This window comes from Magnolia sinica, chromosome 15 (genome assembly GCF_029962835.1).
Source record: "Magnolia sinica isolate HGM2019 chromosome 15, MsV1, whole genome shotgun sequence".
NCBI lineage: Eukaryota > Viridiplantae > Streptophyta > Magnoliopsida > Magnoliales > Magnoliaceae > Magnolia > Magnolia sinica.
In genome coordinates this window covers 70,679,853-70,697,779 of record NC_080587.1, presented here as the reverse complement: position 1 = coordinate 70,697,779, position 17,927 = coordinate 70,679,853, and the positions used below count along the sequence as shown (strand labels likewise).

General features: G+C 40.7%; 1 protein-coding gene across 2 annotated transcripts; it reads right to left on the bottom strand.

Annotated features, from left to right (window-relative positions):
* Positions 1 to 8,450: 8,450 nt before the first annotated feature.
* LOC131227368 (thioredoxin-like 3-1, chloroplastic) lies at positions 8,451 to 16,696 on the bottom strand. 2 transcript variants are annotated; one of them, XM_058223152.1, is made up of 5 exons: positions 16,125 to 16,679; positions 10,784 to 10,858; positions 10,402 to 10,468; positions 8,741 to 8,758; positions 8,451 to 8,616 (listed from the first exon to the last, which is right to left on the bottom strand). In XM_058223152.1, the coding sequence occupies exons 1-5, from the start codon at positions 16,445 to 16,447 to the stop codon at positions 8,518 to 8,520; spliced, it is 582 nt and encodes a 193-aa protein (XP_058079135.1). In that variant the 5' UTR covers positions 16,448 to 16,679; the 3' UTR covers positions 8,451 to 8,517. The 2 variants fall into 2 exon arrangements, with proteins under 2 accessions (XP_058079135.1, XP_058079136.1); XM_058223153.1 differs by lacking the exon at positions 10,784 to 10,858 and having other exon boundaries at positions 16,125 to 16,696.
* Positions 16,697 to 17,927: the final 1,231 nt, after the last annotated feature.

Genomic DNA, 17,927 nt, shown 5'->3' with positions numbered 1-17,927 from the left:
GGTGCAGACTATTATCCTTAGGTGGCCTAGCATCGATTATAGTAGGAGTTTAATGATTTTGTTTGCTTGATATGTTGTATGAAAAAATCTAGAGGAACTTAGGAATGGTACGTTGTTGGGATTGTATGGAATGACATGTTTAGTTCTCCTCGATGTTAAATATTTTCCCTCATAATCTATTGTATGGATGATTATATGCTCCTATTTATTTGATTTCTTTTTCTCACATGTGTTACTTCATGGTGTGCATGATTCACTACTCTTGTGTATTTGATCCCTTGAGGTGTACGAAGTGCTTAACTTCCTCCCTAACCTACATCACCCACATGCACCTTGTTCATGTTGTTGTAGCATGCTTGTTAGGAATAATTGAACCATATGTTGTGAGGTATGCAAACATGATACTATTATGCTAGTTGGTAATATTGGTGGTTGGTATGTTATGAATTAACATTGGACCCTTGGTTGGTCGGGAACATGAGGAGAACGAAGGTGGTTCGTTGGTAGAACCGCCTTGAGGCTAAACCCAAGGATTTGGGTGAGTGTGTATGGGGCTATAGTTCGACTACATGGGTCCCTTGTACCGATGTCGTTCATCGCATGCTCGCTGACTCGTGCGGTTTGGCCTATTTAATGTCCAACCCTGGTTGTTAATCATGTTTGATCACTTATGTATGGAATCGGAACACCCTACCACTGTTGTAGCCCATCGATACCGGATGAAATATTGATCCACGATCTCGTGAGCGGGCATGGTAGAATGGGACACTATGTCCAAGCTGTCGGCCTACTTTGGGGTGACGAGCCTCCTGTAGTGACCTCGAGCTATCCCTTTCTCTCGGCCTCCCCGTGTGCTTGAAGTCGGAGACGGAGAACCCAACGGGATCAAGGATCACCGGGTCTTGGCCTCACACGTTGGGGGTCTTGGCTTCGCAACTAGTTCAGGGCATTTGATACATGGGGTGTATCGATTTCCAAATCTGCTGGATGAATGGACTTAACTAAGAACCCGGTTAACATCATCATTGTACGACATTAGCTAGGTTGGCGACTCGGCAGTCGAGGTTGCTCTGAGGGAGTGTTGACATATACGATCGTTAGACGGAGTCGCTCGAGGGAGAGTTATGGTGAGAGCATACATCATATCATCCACCATGTATGTGCATTAATAAGATTAGTTAGGTATTTGTGAATGGTTGTTTTTCATTAAATTCTTATTATAATCGATGCTTGTTACAACTTAAGATTAATAGCACCCACGAGTTGATCACTCACTCCCACTGGGATAGTGTTTTAAATTTCCTATGTTTGTATTGTTGATTGCTTAAATCCAAAAGCCTTATGTTAAATTTCTATTTTGTAATGATTATATGTTGTGAGTTACGCGTTAGATAATCAATTACATGAATAATTATGTTAGGTTTGAGTTAGAACAAGGTTAGGTCGAGGAATCAAACTACATATATAAGGGTTCATGATTCATGATGATACGATATTAGAAACCACATAAATTATGCACATGTGGGTTTATTATGATGTGAATAATGTCCTACAATAGTAAATCATATAAGGATGTGCATATTAGCGAGCCACCTCGTTGGGACGAATTAATCGTCAGAGTCTACTACGTGCGCCCATTAACCTAACCTGATTGAACCCTATATGTTGTAGTTTGTATTAGCGTACTTTGTGACACAATTGTAAGTTATTCGATGATGATTATTATAATGTTATTCATGGATATATTTATGGACTTTTGTAGAATATAATGGTTATATGTATGAGAACACATGAACATGGGTTTGAAAATAGTTATGTATATGGTATGTGAACCTATGTTATGGATTAAGTGTTTCATGTTGGGAAACACATGATGATGGATATGATGTACATGAATGATGGTTGTGATGAATCACGTGTATTTTTGGAATGTCACATCTCAAGAAATCACTCCTCCATGATTAATGGAAGTATGTTGATTTTGGTGAACCCATATGGATGGGATCGATGCTAATTATGAAAGATTCAAGTGGTTGGATTATCATTAATTATGGATTCATATATAGATAATTACTTAATTAGTTTCATGTGTAACATTATGACTAAGGTATGACCATCCCTCCATGTTAGGTGTCATCTGAAAGGTAATGACTAGTTTAGGACTTGGTGAACCATGATGATTTGGAATGCGGTGGATGCGATAGTAATTTAGAAAGTGTGCATCACTAAACCGGTTGGATGTTAAATCAGATTAACTTAAAGGATTGGATTAATCTCATGCATTCACTAGGATTCAGGAGTTGGACCAGTCCCTTTGTGTGTTACAGTAAAGGAAGTGTTGACGATTCCCATTTCTGTAGTTGAACATTATCTAATGAAAGCGACAGGTAGAGCTGGGCAAAACAGATCCGATTCGGTGGATCCAACCCGATCCTAACCAAATCGATGGTCTGGATCGGTGCGGATCGAGTTAGGTATTTCAGATCCGAATGATTTTTGGATCGGGATCGGGTCGTCGTCAATTCGGACCGATCCGGTCTGAAACCCGATCCAAATGGATCCGATCTGATTAGATCCGACCCGATCCGGAGCCTTAGGAGGATTTTAATGGAGAATAACCAATCATTATTATTTTCCTATGGTGTGGTCCACCTGAGATTTTTATCCCTCTAATATTTTGTATCAGGCCTTAAAATGATCTGTAAAAATGGATGAACGACATCGATGAAATACATACATCATGGTGGGGCCCACAGATCATCGAACACAGGGACTCGGGGAGTAGCCAATCCGTTTCCATCAGAGGTGTTGGTACCACACACCACTGACACCAGCTACTGCTGTAGCCTAGGCTAGCTCTAGTTGGCTAGGTACGTGGTGTGCAAAGATGAGACTGACGCTCCTCGAGCTCCGAGTTGTACGAACGGTTCAAAGGAGATCAAAGTTATATGGGCCTCACAGTGATGTATTTATTATATCTACACCGTTCATATATTTTTAAAGATCATTGGAGAGTATTATCCAAAAAATGAATAATATCTAATGATCATCTGGACCACACCACAAATAGCAACAGATAATGATTTTCACCGTTAAACATTTCGTGTGGTTCAGTTGATAGTTAGATCTGTCTTATTTTTCGTCTCAAGCCTTATCACGAGCTCGCCAAAAGGATGGACGGTTTGAATATAACACATATCCCATGATCAGACCTACAGAACTTGCTAACGTCGTTATAGCAAGTCACTTGCATGAAAAGTATTCACTAGACTTTCGTGCAATGCACGTAACACATGTCTGGTAAAAGTATATATACGGTAACGGAGAGTTCTTTCGGAGCCATGTGGGGCCCACCTTGATGTATATGTTTTATCTAAGTCGTTCATCCATTTTGACATATCATTTTAGGCCTTTAGCATAAAAAGACGGTATATTAAAGGTTGAAGTAGACCACACCACAAGAAACAGTTGGATTAAATTCATAAGATCCGAATCATACCGAACCCGATCTGACTCAGTTTCACTGACTGAGTCAGACTCGGTTCAGGTCAGGTCAACCATGCATCGGATTGGTTCGAGTCAGGTGACCCGGACTCGGTCCCGGATCGGATCGAATTCGGGTCAGGCCATTGAGACTTCGAATCAGGTCGAGTTGGACCCAATCCGATCCAATCTGGACCGATGCCCAGCTCTAGCAATAGGGTACTCATGTTTCATTAGTTGGGTTTTTTAGAGCATGTGATAATAAATGATAACGACTATCTTAGGACATGATGGACTATAAGGGTTTAGAATGTGGTGGATGTAGTAGTAACTTGAAGAGTGTGTGCATCATTAAATTAGTCGGATGTTAAATTGGATTAACTTAAAGGATTGGATCAATCTCATACGTTCACTAGGATACATGAGTTTGATCAACCCCTCTAGGTGTTACAATAGAGGAAGTGTCAGCGATTTTCATTTCTCTAATTGTACATTATCTAATAAAATCGACATACTACTCTCGTTTAATTAGTTGAGGTTTTTACAGCAAGTGAGAGTGATTGACTCATCATCTCACAAGTGGGCTTAATAAACTTTGATGACTAGTAACTAATGAGAGTGGTGAGCTCATCGTTTCATTGAATTAGGGTACCTTCATCAGAGTGTATATCGTGCATCACATTAATCAAGATTTTCTTAGATGTTTTAGATGTTTATGGACATGATTGTTTTCGTTATTATTGAGATAATCATGGAGGGATGCCCTCACTAAGTTAATGGCAAGCAACTCATTCCTCTTATTGAAAAATAATTATAAAAGGTGCAAGTGATGATCTAATAAATGAATCACAGCAGGTGAGGAATTAGAAAGTTCGTGGAAGCAGATAGCAGATGATGAAGCTGAGGTGACTTAGACAAGATTTATTTTTATTGTTTACTTTGTTTTTCTTAGGATTGATTATTCGAATTTAAAATTATAATAAGTCCTCAATGGGAGCATAGATCGTTGACTATATTCGTTAGTTAGATTGAACTTTTAGTGAATGAAACTTAGAGTAGTGATTTAAATGGAATAATAATTTATTTTCTGTCATTCATGCTATGGTTGCCATGAAAATGTGAAAATTATGAGAACATAAGGAATGTGCATGTTTTTATACTTTGACATATTCAAGTTAACACCCGTGAATTTAGTTTTTCATGTTATCCATGTGAGACGAAATTTTAGAGTATTACAATTCATCTAAAAACTCTTAAGATAGAGAACAATGGACCGCTTTATATAAATTCTAATGATTCTCAAACCAGTACATATTGCTTGGATTATTAGGGATCCAAGCCTTTCATGAGGGGTGGCCCATTCACTTAAGGTCCATTTGGATGCAAGCAAATTCATGTCCAACATAGGGTTCGTAGGTTATGCCATATTAGTTAGGCTATTTAGGTTATAATATCTTGAACTAGCTATTTTATTCCTTATTTGTCAAGCACCTTAGAACATGAAGTGAAGTACATTGTGGTAGATGTGAGAAGCTTAAAATGGACAGTGGCATATGTAGCATTTACAGAGCATATGTGTATTAGCATATGTCATAGAGGAAGAGATGAGGAGTTGAAAGAATCAAACTGCTTTGGGCCCCACTTGAGCTATGGTCCACCTTCACTCTCCTTCTTCTCTCTTTACTCTCTCTTTACTCTCTTTGGTTGATGGAGTAATGGTGGGAGTTATGAGAGAAAGAGCCTTAGGGCTTTATTTCCTAGACTTGGGCCCATTGGCCTTAAGTTTAACGAATTTCCTCAATGGCTCCCTAGGATCCCCTTTTGGATTTGGGGCGGCCCTACCACCCCCTAGGCCACCAAATTTTTATGTGTAGGTGCCTCATGGCCCGATGAGGGGCTATGCAAAATTTGGAGATGATTGGACGCGGGGTTTCATCGTATGGCTCCAATTTTTAAATGGCCCTACGAGGTCCATTCTAGTTGTTGGGGCGGTTCTGATGGCCCCTCGACTATGAAATTTATTGGACAAGCGCTCTATGGCCCGATGAAGGGCCGTGCAAAATTTGGGGGCGATCGGATTTAGGGTTTGATCGTACAGGTCCGATTTGTGATCAACGGTCACCATTCCACGATCGGGTCCCAAATTTTGTGGATGGGCGTAGAAAAATACTCTAGGCTCTCACTGTAAATGTAGAAGAGATTCGACGGCTGCAAAGCCTGGTATCTCAGTTTTATTTACAAGTGTCAGATTTCAATTCTGGCCTTTGGGTGAGTTGCGTTTAGTAAGTGCCGCTGGGATGGCGTGGATAATTAATTTTCGGGTGTCTACTGACTCCGTGGTCTGTGATGGACCACAAGCCCAGTGAGATCTGCGGTTCTTTAAATTTTTAGATTTTTCTGACCTTCCTTGGCTGCTGCATGGCCCGCACGGGCTGTTGCTAAGTGTAAACGGACTATCTGGACTGACGGCCCATACTTAGTCTGGTCATAACCAGACTGGTCTACCTTAATGGGCTAATCCTAGGTTAATTTATTTGTGGTACCCCACCTACGAGTGGTTAAATCGAATGGTCCTGTGGCGAATCCTACGTGGACGCCCCAGGACACTGTTCTGGTTGGACGGGACGTTAGAAAATGTGATCATGTCATGACAATATATGTATGTATATGTGTGTGTGTATTTATATTAGCTTTCATGATGATGTATGGTTAACGTTCGTTAATTAAAGGATTAGTCCACTTCTTGCATAACAAAATTGATGCATATTGAGACTCATATACATATGAGACGTACCTATCCCCTAACTTATGAGATGATTAGAATGAAATCTCACACAGATCAACATAATCAACTTTATACCTATTCAGATTGTGTAGTGCTGATGGATCAGTACTAGTTGATCAATCAGATCGTGTGTTATAATTGCGAAGACGATTAACACTTGATCATTTACAATGCGTGAGTTGAGTTACACATGCTATAAGGCTAATTATATACAAGCGATGTTTTAGTCAAATCGCTTTGTGAGTATGGTATTCTTGTAGATGATTATTTCATCCTTGCTACTCTATGCTACATGACACGGTAATGGTGATGTAGTGCGACTTTGATGTGTATTCTCAAAATCGCATGCACATATTCAATCGGGTTAGAAGCACGTTTAAAAAACAACCAAATTAAGATAAGAGTACGAAAATGAGTTAGAGAAATATTGTATTTAATCTTATATTGGTGATGACGCACTGTAAACTTATTTAAAGCGCCCAATCGAATGGATGATCAAATTTTCTTTTGAAATAGTTTTTTAAATATTAATATAATATTAATATTTACAACTGGCTTTGATTGATTAAATTTGTAGAAACAAATTCCGTTCAATCTCAAAAGCAGATAAATGTGCATCATGATCGAAGCATTAGAATTTGTGCGTGTACAAATATGGAATCAAACCTGCCTTAGGGAGGATTATAATATCAAAAGTATCGCACTGGATCTACCTGATTGGAAAATGTAAATTGGATTTTTTAAATAGGATACAACGTGGTAATTTAGCACGTCATTGCTACTATAGCTTAAGAGATAGTAGAGTTAGTCACCAATTTGGAATTTCTCTAAAAATAAAGTTTATAAATACATGCTTTAGTTTGAGATACTTCTATTTTTCTCACTATTCTTTTTATCCTATAAACCCTAGTTCAACAAATCTAGAGATCTCATAACATATAATCTCCTCGCATGTCGTTGGGAATCTACATCTCTAATGAGCTTTCTTTTGTCTTTTTTATCATTTTTATACAATGAAGAAGATAGTTGTGGTTCCGCATTCAAGGTAATTTCATTTTGATTTTGTTTTAAAGTATTATACTATTGACATTTTCAGTGCACTTTCTTCAGTTGCATTCCACCCAAAATAAATTATGTTTCTTAGGACCCAAATTGCAATTACATTTATTTTGAATCCAACTTGACCCTATCAATTTCAAGCCCACACCTTCAAATCCCAAACTAAGGAATTGCAATTTGAAAATTCGTATTAATAATTACAGTCCGATTCGATATTGCATCCAAACCTGCATTGTCTTTGTTATTGCGAATTGAAATCTAGAAACCAACTGCGTTACCCTTGGCTGATACCTGGTCAGTGATTATGCTTTTGTGACCGCCTTTGGATACACTATCAAATTCAATTGCAATAATAAATTGACCAAATTGGAAATGAGCTACCTTCCATTTGAATTCACGATAACTAAGCTCCAAAATCATGTTGATTTGGAGTTGAACTCAACGGCAAGTTGGGGCTGTGAATTGTATTTGGACCCATGGGTACTTGAGGGAGTCCTGATTTTAATGAGTTCAGGTCTAACCTTTTGAGCCTGTTTAGAAATAGGGTCATGTCTAGGTCCACCATTTTGAACCCAATTAAAACTGGGCCTTGTTAGGTTCAGGTCAGGTCTGTCACTTGAACACAGTTTAAAAAAGCTTGATCGGTTCCCATCGCATCTTGGACCCATTTAAAAACAGATCTATTCTAGTTAATATTAAATGTGATGTGGATCTCTACTTATCGCTCAGTGGTAGACTCTATGAGTTTCAACATTGAGGTGATGGGTTCGAGTGCCCATTGTGGTGTGTGTGGGTGGGTGTGTTCGGAGAAAAACGTTAGGGCCCGAAAGGGCCAAAACCCAGAAAGATCCGAACCTATTTAGTCGAGGATTGGTGCTTTAGGACCCAACCCATTGACAACCCTTGAAGAAGTAAACTACAATTGGGTCACTATCCTTCTAAGAAACTAATTATTGCCATTCAATTCAATGGTGCATCCAAACATAGCTCAGGAATTGAATTCTCAAATACATCACATCTTTTACAAATATACACATCCATTATTAGTGAAAATGTATACTACTAAAAAAAAAAAAAAAAAAAAGGACAAGAAAAGGAAAATGATAGCAGCAAAATTGCAACGGATGATAATCGTGTAATTAGAAATAATAAGGATGATTAAGATATAAGAAGGTAAAAAAACAGTTACATTAAATGTGTTTTTGTATCATTTCTTTGACTTCATCAATCACAAGCCATGCTTTGTGGCCCCCAATCACCTCTTCTATCATCTCTCCATCTTTCCATAGCTGCACCCCACCCCATTTGAATTATTCATCCATTTTATTCCTACTTCTCGGTTAAAGATAGGAAAATGACAGAAGGCAGAGAAAAAACTCTCATTCACTGATTCGAGTTCTATGATCAACTCACCTGAATTGTTGGCATTTTCTGAAGAAGGCCCATCGATCGAAAAAAAAAACAAAAAAACAAAAAAATTAGATGAGAATTAAATAAGCGGAACTGACCTTTTGCACCCTCGGTTTTTTTTTTTTTTTTTTTGGTGCTAAAAACAACCCTATTTCAACTTCTGGTACCAAAATTTCACCTTTTGGTACTGTTCCCGTATTGTGCTAAATGGGCCAGGATGGGCACATGAGCTAGGGAAAGTCCAGGCCCAGTGGGGCCCAGCTCATGAGCTACATAACCAGTCTCAGGAATGGGCCGAGTCCACCATCTAAATTGTAGAATCAACACTGATCCATGAGTGGGGCCTCAACGGACCTTCGGACGGCCTTTATGCATATGCGAACCCAGGTCCGGCCGGTTAGTTATCGGGCAGGCCCGGTTCCAATCCATGGGTTTTCAGGCAGAACACATCCGGTTGGACTCGGGCCAGGTCAGGCTAGGGCTTTCAATGGGCCAGGATGGTTCGTCAGGCTTTTGTGATGACCTGCTTTATCCCGGTCTTGGACTGAAATATTAGGCCCGTTGGCCGGGCCTGACATATTTTTCCTAACAGGCCCAGCTTGTGTTGTGAGTAAGAGCCTGTGAGCCCAGTCCAGCTCACTTAGTGTTTCAAGGGCCTTCTTGTCGTATATATGTGAGCTGTATGCGAACCGATTTAGCCCTGTTAACTTGCTCGACCCGGCTCAGCTCAAAACTGAGTTCAAGCCAAGTCGAGTTGATTTTTTTAGCTTCGAGCTTAAACCAAACTCAACTCGAACTTGACTCGAACTTGACTCAGTTAGAATTGATTCGATAATAAGGTTCACTTAATATAAATATTATATATTTAAATATATTATATATTAAATATATTACATGTATTACATATTAAAATTCCCAACACTTAAAAACTCAAACTCAGCTTGTAGGCTTAAACTCTATCTCAGCTCGAAAGATCCGAGCTCAAGCTTGGCTTAAACTTGGCTGCAGCTGGCACAAGCTGTTAACCGAGCTAACCCTAGCTAGCCAGTCAGGCTCGGGACCAAGCTGAGTTCAAGCTGGGGTAGTCTGTTTGTTCAGATGAGTGTACAGCTAAAGGTGCGGAATACGTAACAAACAAGCCAGATCTGACACAACGGTAGCCAGGTTTGGGTTGGGCCCATATAATGACTATGGTCCAGGCATGATCCTGTTACTTTAGCCCAACAACGGCCCAGATTGACCACCGGGCTGGGTTTAGAGAGACCTGAGCCCTACCCAAACCAAGCGCAGACACATATATGGACGGTCCAAATTCTTTCTGCCTCATTAGTGACCAGGTGGGCCCATTTACAAGCAACGATGACAGTAGCATGAGTTCAGTCCACTTCGGCCTTGTGCCCCAAAATCACCATCATCAGATGACCAAAGTAGTCCGATTAAGGGCACGCAAAATGAACGGTCGGAGATGAAACGGTCCAACGTTCCATACTGCATCCCCATTAATCAAGATGGCTTTGATCATCTACAATCAATGGTGGATGAATCTTGTCACGTGGGCCACAATGATCTCTGAGAGTCCCACCTGGAATTCACAGAAATATTTATGCAAAAAAATGGAAAAAAATAAAAATAAAAATAACTTTGATATCAGCCCAACAACATACAGAGATGTTTCCACGCTTCACGAGAGCTTGAGGTACGTTGTTGACATCCACGAAATAGAATTTGATCCTGTGAAAAAAGAAAATCCAAGCCGTTCATCAGGAGGACCTCACTGACTACATTCCCTGTTGAAAAAATCATGATGGTGGGCATCATATTCACTGTAAATCTTGATCCTATTGGTTAGCTTTCTTATCCGTCCATCTGCACGAGAGGCCCACCTGAAAAACTAGCGTTTCTTTTGAGCCAAGCTATCTACGGCACAAAGTGGTAGGCCTGATGTGTGGTTATGATGTCACACAACGCGTGACACTTTGGCACGTGCCGTGACGGTTTTGCTTGAACAGCTTTTATCTAAAATGTCGAATGGATTTTTACTCTTACTTGTATTCATACTCGGCCGCCAGTTTCTCCAATTTAGGCTTCAAATATATGCATTTCCTGCACCAATTAGCCATCCTGATATACCACAAGATACAAACCAAATCAAAACCAAACACCCCAAATTCGGGATTGGCTAATTCATGCGAATGTGGAGGCGTACACATCCACAAGTAGACACATGCGGACATGAAAAAGAGTGTCTGAGATCTGAGCTTTCCATAAGTTTGAAAATCATGCTTAGAGACCATCTCTAAAAAATTAGGAAATTTCAACATTCAGGTGGGCCACAATGTACAATGTAAATTGACGGTTAGAAAGGTTTTTCCTAACATTCATTTATGTTGATATGTTGTGGCCCACCCGAATTATCAAAGAGCCTGATTTTAAAGATGGAAGATCTAAACATTGTATCTCACTTGATGGAACGCTCAGATCTCATGCATGTGTCACATTGTGCAAAGATGTAGCTGCATGTGGATGTGAAGGGCAACCACACACGAGTGTGGAATTATCAGACGTCCCCAATTTCTAATTGAGAATTTTAAATCCAATAATGGTTTGCATCTCCTTTTCGGGCAATGTGTCACGTCTATAGGCCATCTGGACCGTGCAAAATGCCGGATCCGTGATAACGATCTCTTGGAGTAAAAATCAGGGCAGGTGGGCCACACATGTACATTTACTTGGATTGCACAGAGCTCCAATGATTTTGATGGTTTGATCCACTGAAGAAGTACACGTGTTATTTTCAAGAGGGATGATCTTCAGGAAATGGCCAACCTTTTCAATGGCTCTGATGTCCTACACGTGTGACACATCCCAGTGTAACGGTGCACGACAGTAAGCTTTTGGTACATCCAGAAGAATTGATCATCTTCACCGTGGACCCATTGTTGCCCGATGTTTTGAATTTGGGATGCTCCACCTGTCCAGGCTCACTTGACTCAAAGTCCAGTGAGCACATGTTTTAGGTGTCCTTGATGCTCGATCAATTGAGGGTCAGACTCAATTGGTCGAGCGAGTTGCTCGACCTGTCGAGGCCCTCCTTCGACTAGTCGAGGGTTACGTAAATCCTGTACGGACTGCGTAAATTTGAGGTGGTTTCCAGACTTTTCTAAAGAAGGTGTGTAAGTGGAGTTTCCTAAACTATAAATAGGGGTCCCTAGGGCTATTCTAAAGTATTCTAAGGCTTTTTAAAAATCTTCCAAAGGTTCCTAAAGGGATTTTAGGGTTTATAAAAGGTGTAGAAGGGTAAGATTCAAGGTTGTTCGAATTGGGTAAGTCCTCTCTCTTATAAATTTTTTTCATAGTGGATTTCTGTCGCTTTGTACCGTGGTTTTTTCCCGAAAGGGTTTTCCACGTTAAATCTTTGTGTTCTCTTGTGATTTCTTATTGCTCTTGGATTTCTATCCTAGATTTAGATCTGTGTGATTCCACAACACAAATCTCCAACAAGTGGTATCAGAGCAATCGTTGGGGCACAGATCTGAATCTGAGGGATTAGTAATAATGGCAAGCACTAGGTATGATATTAAAAAGTACTCAGGAAAAAATAATTTTGAGTTATGGAACATCAAGATGATAAGTTCCTTAATCAAGCAAGGTGAAAATGGTGCTCTTGAGGAGCGGAAGTCTTCTATGACTAATGATGAATGGAATAATCTTGATAAGAAGGCTTTATCATCAATCTGTTTATGTCTCACGGATGAGGTTTTCTATAATGTCATGAGGGAAAAAACTGCGGTTAAGTTTAGAGGACGTCTATGCGAAAAAATCCTCTAAAAATTGCCTACACTTGAAGCGGCAGTGGTATAACTTCAAGATGACAGAGGGTGGAGATATAGAGGCTCACATCAGCAACTTTAATAAATTGGTTTGCAAATTGCTGGATATGGAGGAAGTGATGAAAGATGAAGAACAAGCATGTATGTTACTGAATTCTCTTCCGACGTCTTATGAGTCATTCAAGGACACAATGTGCTCCACGAATAAAACTCTGAGCGTCGACACTGTTATCTCAGCCCTTCAAGGGAAAGCTATGAGAAAGCTTAATATTGACATGAGGATATCTTTTGATGCACTGGTTACAAAGGGTAGGAATTCTGAACAGGGGACAGGTTTTTCAGGTTCTAGATCTAAATCCAAGGGCAAGGGCAAAGGAAAGGTAAAGTGCTGGAATTGTGGGATGGAAGGACATGTGAAGAAGGATTGTAAAAATCCTAAATCTAAGAGAGAAGATTCTGAGGCTTCATACAGGAAGGCCAATACCGCCACGTCAGATGGATCGAGTGGATGTGATGATAATGTTTTGTCTGTATTTACGATCAGGCGGCCATACGATGATCGTAAGGACGAGTGGATGCTAGACACAGAAACGTGTTTTCACATGACTCCTCATCGGAGTTGGTTCACCAACTACATGGAGTGCGATGATGGACAAGTATTTATGGGCAATGACATTTCCTGTAATGTTATGGCTGTTGGTTCGGTGCGCATTAAGATATTTGATGGAGTGGAGCATACACTGACTGATGTGAGGCATGTTCCTAACATAAAGAAAAATCTGATTTCTCTTGGTGTACTTAAGGCAATGGGCTGCAAGTTCACAGGTATTGATGGTGCTCTTAAGGTATCTAAGGGGGCACGAGTAATCATGAAAGCGCAACGACTCGGTAACATGTACAAGTTGATCGGGAGCACTTCAAAAGGTGCAGCTAAGTGGATGTAGCGGATTCCACCTCTGCACGTGTGTGGCATGTTAGGCATTGCCACATGAGCGGGCATGGCAGGAAGGCTGAGACGGGCGAACAGGGATACAGAGCAGGTGTAGCAACCACCTGTGAGGAGAATCACACGGCATGATCACAGGATATTGGCGAGGTACATGGATGACTCTAATATCGCGGAGGATTCATCTTCTATTCAGACGGCTCTAGATGAGCCTGATGCTGAGAAGTGGAAGGTGACTATAGGCGATGTGATGGACTCGTTGTACCAAACCAACATATGAGAGCTGGTGGAGCTTCCAGTGGGCCAGAAAGCAGTTGGATGTAGGTGGATCTTCAAGAGGATACAACATACATACAAGGCGAGGTTGGTGGTGAAGGATTATGCTCAGAAAGAAGGGATCGCCTTCTTAGAGATATTCGCACCGACGGTATAACAGGTGTCTATTAGATCCGTGATTGGCGCCGGTTAGCCAATATGATCTTGAACTAGAAGGATGGATGTGGAGTCTGCACTTCTGCAAGGGAAATTGAAGAGCAAATATACATGAAGCAACCAGAGCAGTTCGAAGTTAAAGGGGCTAAGAAAAAGTTTGCAGGAGGTCGTGGTACGACCTGTTGCTTAGGCAGCGGTTTGATTCATTCATGGTGAGTCAGGAATTGATGACATGTAGATCGCCAATTATGACATGTCTGAAATCAATGTACTGAAGACTCGGTTAAGTGGGACATTCAAGATGAAGGATCGGTGAGCTGCAAAGATGGTTCTCGGCATTGAGACTGGAAGAGGAGTAGGTTTTTATAATCACAGACAGGATACCTTTGGTAGGTATTGATCAAGTATTTGATGGACCAGGCAAAACCGGAGAGCGTTCTCTACGCGTCTCTCCTCAAAGTTTTTCTCAAGACATGTCTCAAAACAGATGAGGAAAAGCAGAATATATCTCATGAGCCTTATTCGAATATGGTTAGCAGTGTATGACATGGTCTATATTAGACCGGTTATTTCACAGGCTATCAATGTTATGAGTAAATACGCCGACAATCAATATTGGGTAGCGAAGAAATGGTAAGAAGACTACATCTTTCTTTTTGAAAAGACAGGAGCAAAAGTAGTTAAGCATGTAGATTTTGATCCAGCAGACATGCTCACCTAGATCGTTCGTACAGAGAAGTTCAAGTTCTGTGTAACTTCTTTGGGCTTTGCGATAGCGTAAAAGAAGAACGGAGTGTGCACGAGAAGCTATGACATGATGCAGAGATAAAAGAAGAGGTCAGAGAGCTACACGGTTGCAGATTAAAGACATGGTAGAAATTGTTGTCAGATGTTTTGAATCCAGGATGCTCGACCGGTCGAGTAGACTACTCGACCTGTTGAGGCCCGCTCGACTCAAAGTCTAGCAAGCACATGTTCTGGGAGTCTGTGATGCTCGATTAGTTGAGGGTCAGGCTCAACCGGTCAAGTGGGTTGCTCGACCAGTCGAGGCCCTCCTTCGACTAGTCGAAGGTTAGGCAGATCTTGCGCGGATTGCGCAAATTTGAGACAGTTTCCGGACTTTTCCAAAGGAAGTGCGTAAGTGGAGTTTCTTAAACTATAAATAGAGGTCCGTAGGGCTATTCTAAAATATTCTAAAGCTTTCTAAAAAAATTTCAAGGGTTCCTAAAAGGGTTTTAAGGTTTCTAAAGGGTGTAGCAAGGGTGAGATTCGAGGTTGTTCGAATCGGGTAAATCCGCTCTCTTGTAATTTCTTTTCATAGTGGATTTCCATCGTTTTGTGTCGTGGTTTTTTCCTAAAAAGGTTTTCCATGTTAAATCTTTGTGTTCTCTTGTGATTGCTTATTGCTCTTGGATTTTTATCCTAGATCTGTATCTGTGTGATTCCGCAATATAAATCCCAACACCCATCGCTTGAGACGGCTCATATGATGGACCTCACCGTGGACGAGTTAGCAACTTGAAATTCTCCTCCACCAAGCAATGTCAGCCATATGATCATTGGCCATTTCTCTGCCATATATGGGGCAGACTCCTATGATAGTTTAACACCATTTAGAAAAGGGGTGGTGACTCTTTAACCATGTACATGTCGCAATTGTAAAGGAATCCGGACCGTCCAAAATTTTGAACTTAATGTGGATGGTACGAAACCCAAAATTACACTGATAAAATGATATTGGCGACCATCTGCATGTTACCTTGAAATTTGGACCAATCACTGTTTTTTCTTTTTCCCATCGATTTGATAGCCACCAATTGGATGGTTACGATTGATTTATCAGTTCGACTGTAGACATGTGTACCATCCATCATGTGCCCCACAATTCGGATGGTCTGGATAGCTGCAAATGGGCTCCACGTGAGGATGATGAGTCACCACCATTTAAAAAATGGTAGTGAGCTACCTGAATCCATGATCCTTCTACGTTTTCTTTGGTTCCGTACATTTGCATACCAATCATCAGACGACGAGTATTCTGTGATTGGGCATTTCAGACCTATCAAGAGTGAAGCCCACCAAGCAAACAGTCTTGATCATTAAAAGGTGGGGCCCACCTGTGTAGAATGCTGCCCCAACAAGAAGAAATGAAAAATAAAAATAAACAGAAAAAACAGACCAGTCAATGATAATCGGCTGCGAAATCTCCTTCGCCGTAGAAAGGATCTGATCGAACTGCTCGACGCTCGTGATTGCTTCCAGTTCGATCGATGTGGGCCTCGACACACCTTGCCAGAATGCACCCGCTTTCAACGGCTCAGATCTTCTTGGTCTTCTTGGTACTCTTCTCTCACTCTTTCTGCTATCGCTTCCGAGAGACGAAGAGATTCCCGAAGCCCCGTAAACCGATATCGAATTGCAGAGAGAGTTGAAAGGCTGTGGTTGGTCTCTGTTATGGAATTCTCTGTAGAGAAGATGGGAATTCGCAGCTGAAACTGCCATTTCAAAAACCCAAATGAGATTTTTCTTCAAGAAACAGATAGAAGAACAAACAGAGGATGAATTTTATGAAGATGGGTTGCAGAGAATTGGGAATAAAAGCATTTGAATGGAGTGGATTTGAGATTTGAATGATGGTTTTACTTGATTTTGATGAGAGAGAGAGAGGGAGAGAGAGTTGGGTTTTTTCTTTTTTCGTTTTCTTCTTTTGTTTGTTAATTTTGAAGGAGGAGAGAGAGGCTTATCCACGAGTGATTTGGTACTCTGGAAGAGTATACTACTTAATACGCATGGACTAAAGAAAATGTGCACGTAGCATAAGATTCACTCAATTTGTACAGATCGATTTATGAAACCAATTTATATAATCCATAATATTTGATTGATTAAATAAGCATACGCTTGAGATTAATGGAGATTTTTTGTTGATCTTGGACCGTTGAACTTACATTTAAACCGTCAGGTGATAGCTCGAAAATAGGCCACTTATGGCATTGTTTCAGTCTAAATTTTATAAACTTTGAACCATCTGATGTGGATCTTACGATTTCAACGGTGTGATTTGAGGGATATAGTCCACGTGTACAACATATGAAAGCATGCCTACTAGCTATCTCACTGCCAAAATATCAGTCTTTTCGCGACAGCAGAGTAGAAAAAGTGGGTCCCGCGGATAAGGTTGAAAGGGCCCCGCGCGCACGAGAAAGAAAAGAAGACCGGGCGCGGCTTCGGTGGATCTCGGATCCACCGAGGTGGGTGGATCTCTTACTGTAGGGGACCATATTAATATATGTTAATTACATCCACGCCGTCCATACGTTTCAGAAAAGTCATTATACGGAATCATACAAAAAATGAAGCAGATCCAAATATCTATTGACCCTGCCACAGGAAATAATGGTGATCAACCATTAAAAATTTATTGTGGGCGACTAAAGTTTTGAATCTATCTAATATTTGTGTGGTCCCTTCATCGATCTCTTCTTGTTCTTACAACAGGTTGGATGGAAATAAACATTTGTTTTTCTGCCTAGATGTTTTTAATGGTTAGTATTTAATAACTAAATTTTAGTGTGGTGTGGTCCATATAAGATTGGATCTGATTATTTTTTGCAATAATTACCTAAATGATCTTTCAAAACAGATGGACGGAGTATATTTAAGGCACATGAATCAAGGTGAGCCCTATGGTCAGGATCCACCCACCTTGGTGAATCCGAGGATTTTTTTAGAGGATTTACCAAAGCCGCTCCCGAAAAGATCAAGGAGAAATTTACCACTGTACGACCCATTTATGGCACATTTTTCCGTTGAAGACCACCTCATTTTAGAATAAGCCCCATCTGTACGGACGACTTGCCAAAGGTCAAAAGTGCCCCTCCTTTTTCCTTCAAGCGGATCGGCTGGTGCTCGAAGACGAGCGCTGACGCTCATCGATCTCCGAGTTGTACAAACGGTTCAAAAGATATCAAAGTTACATGGC

Excerpts from the sequence above, each read along its gene's own strand:
- LOC131227368 (XM_058223152.1), bottom strand. The coding sequence starts at position 16,447 with ATGGCAGTTTCAGCTGCGAATTCCCATCTTCTCTACAGAGAATTCCAT. Across the intron at positions 10,859-16,124 it reads CAGCCGATTATCATTGACTG|GATGGCTAATTGGTGCAGGA; the intron begins GTCTGTTTTTTC and ends GTGGTATATCAG. Across the intron at positions 10,469-10,783 it reads GCGGCCGAGTATGAATACAA|GATCAAATTCTATTTCGTGG; the intron begins GTAAGAGTAAAA and ends CTTTTTTCACAG.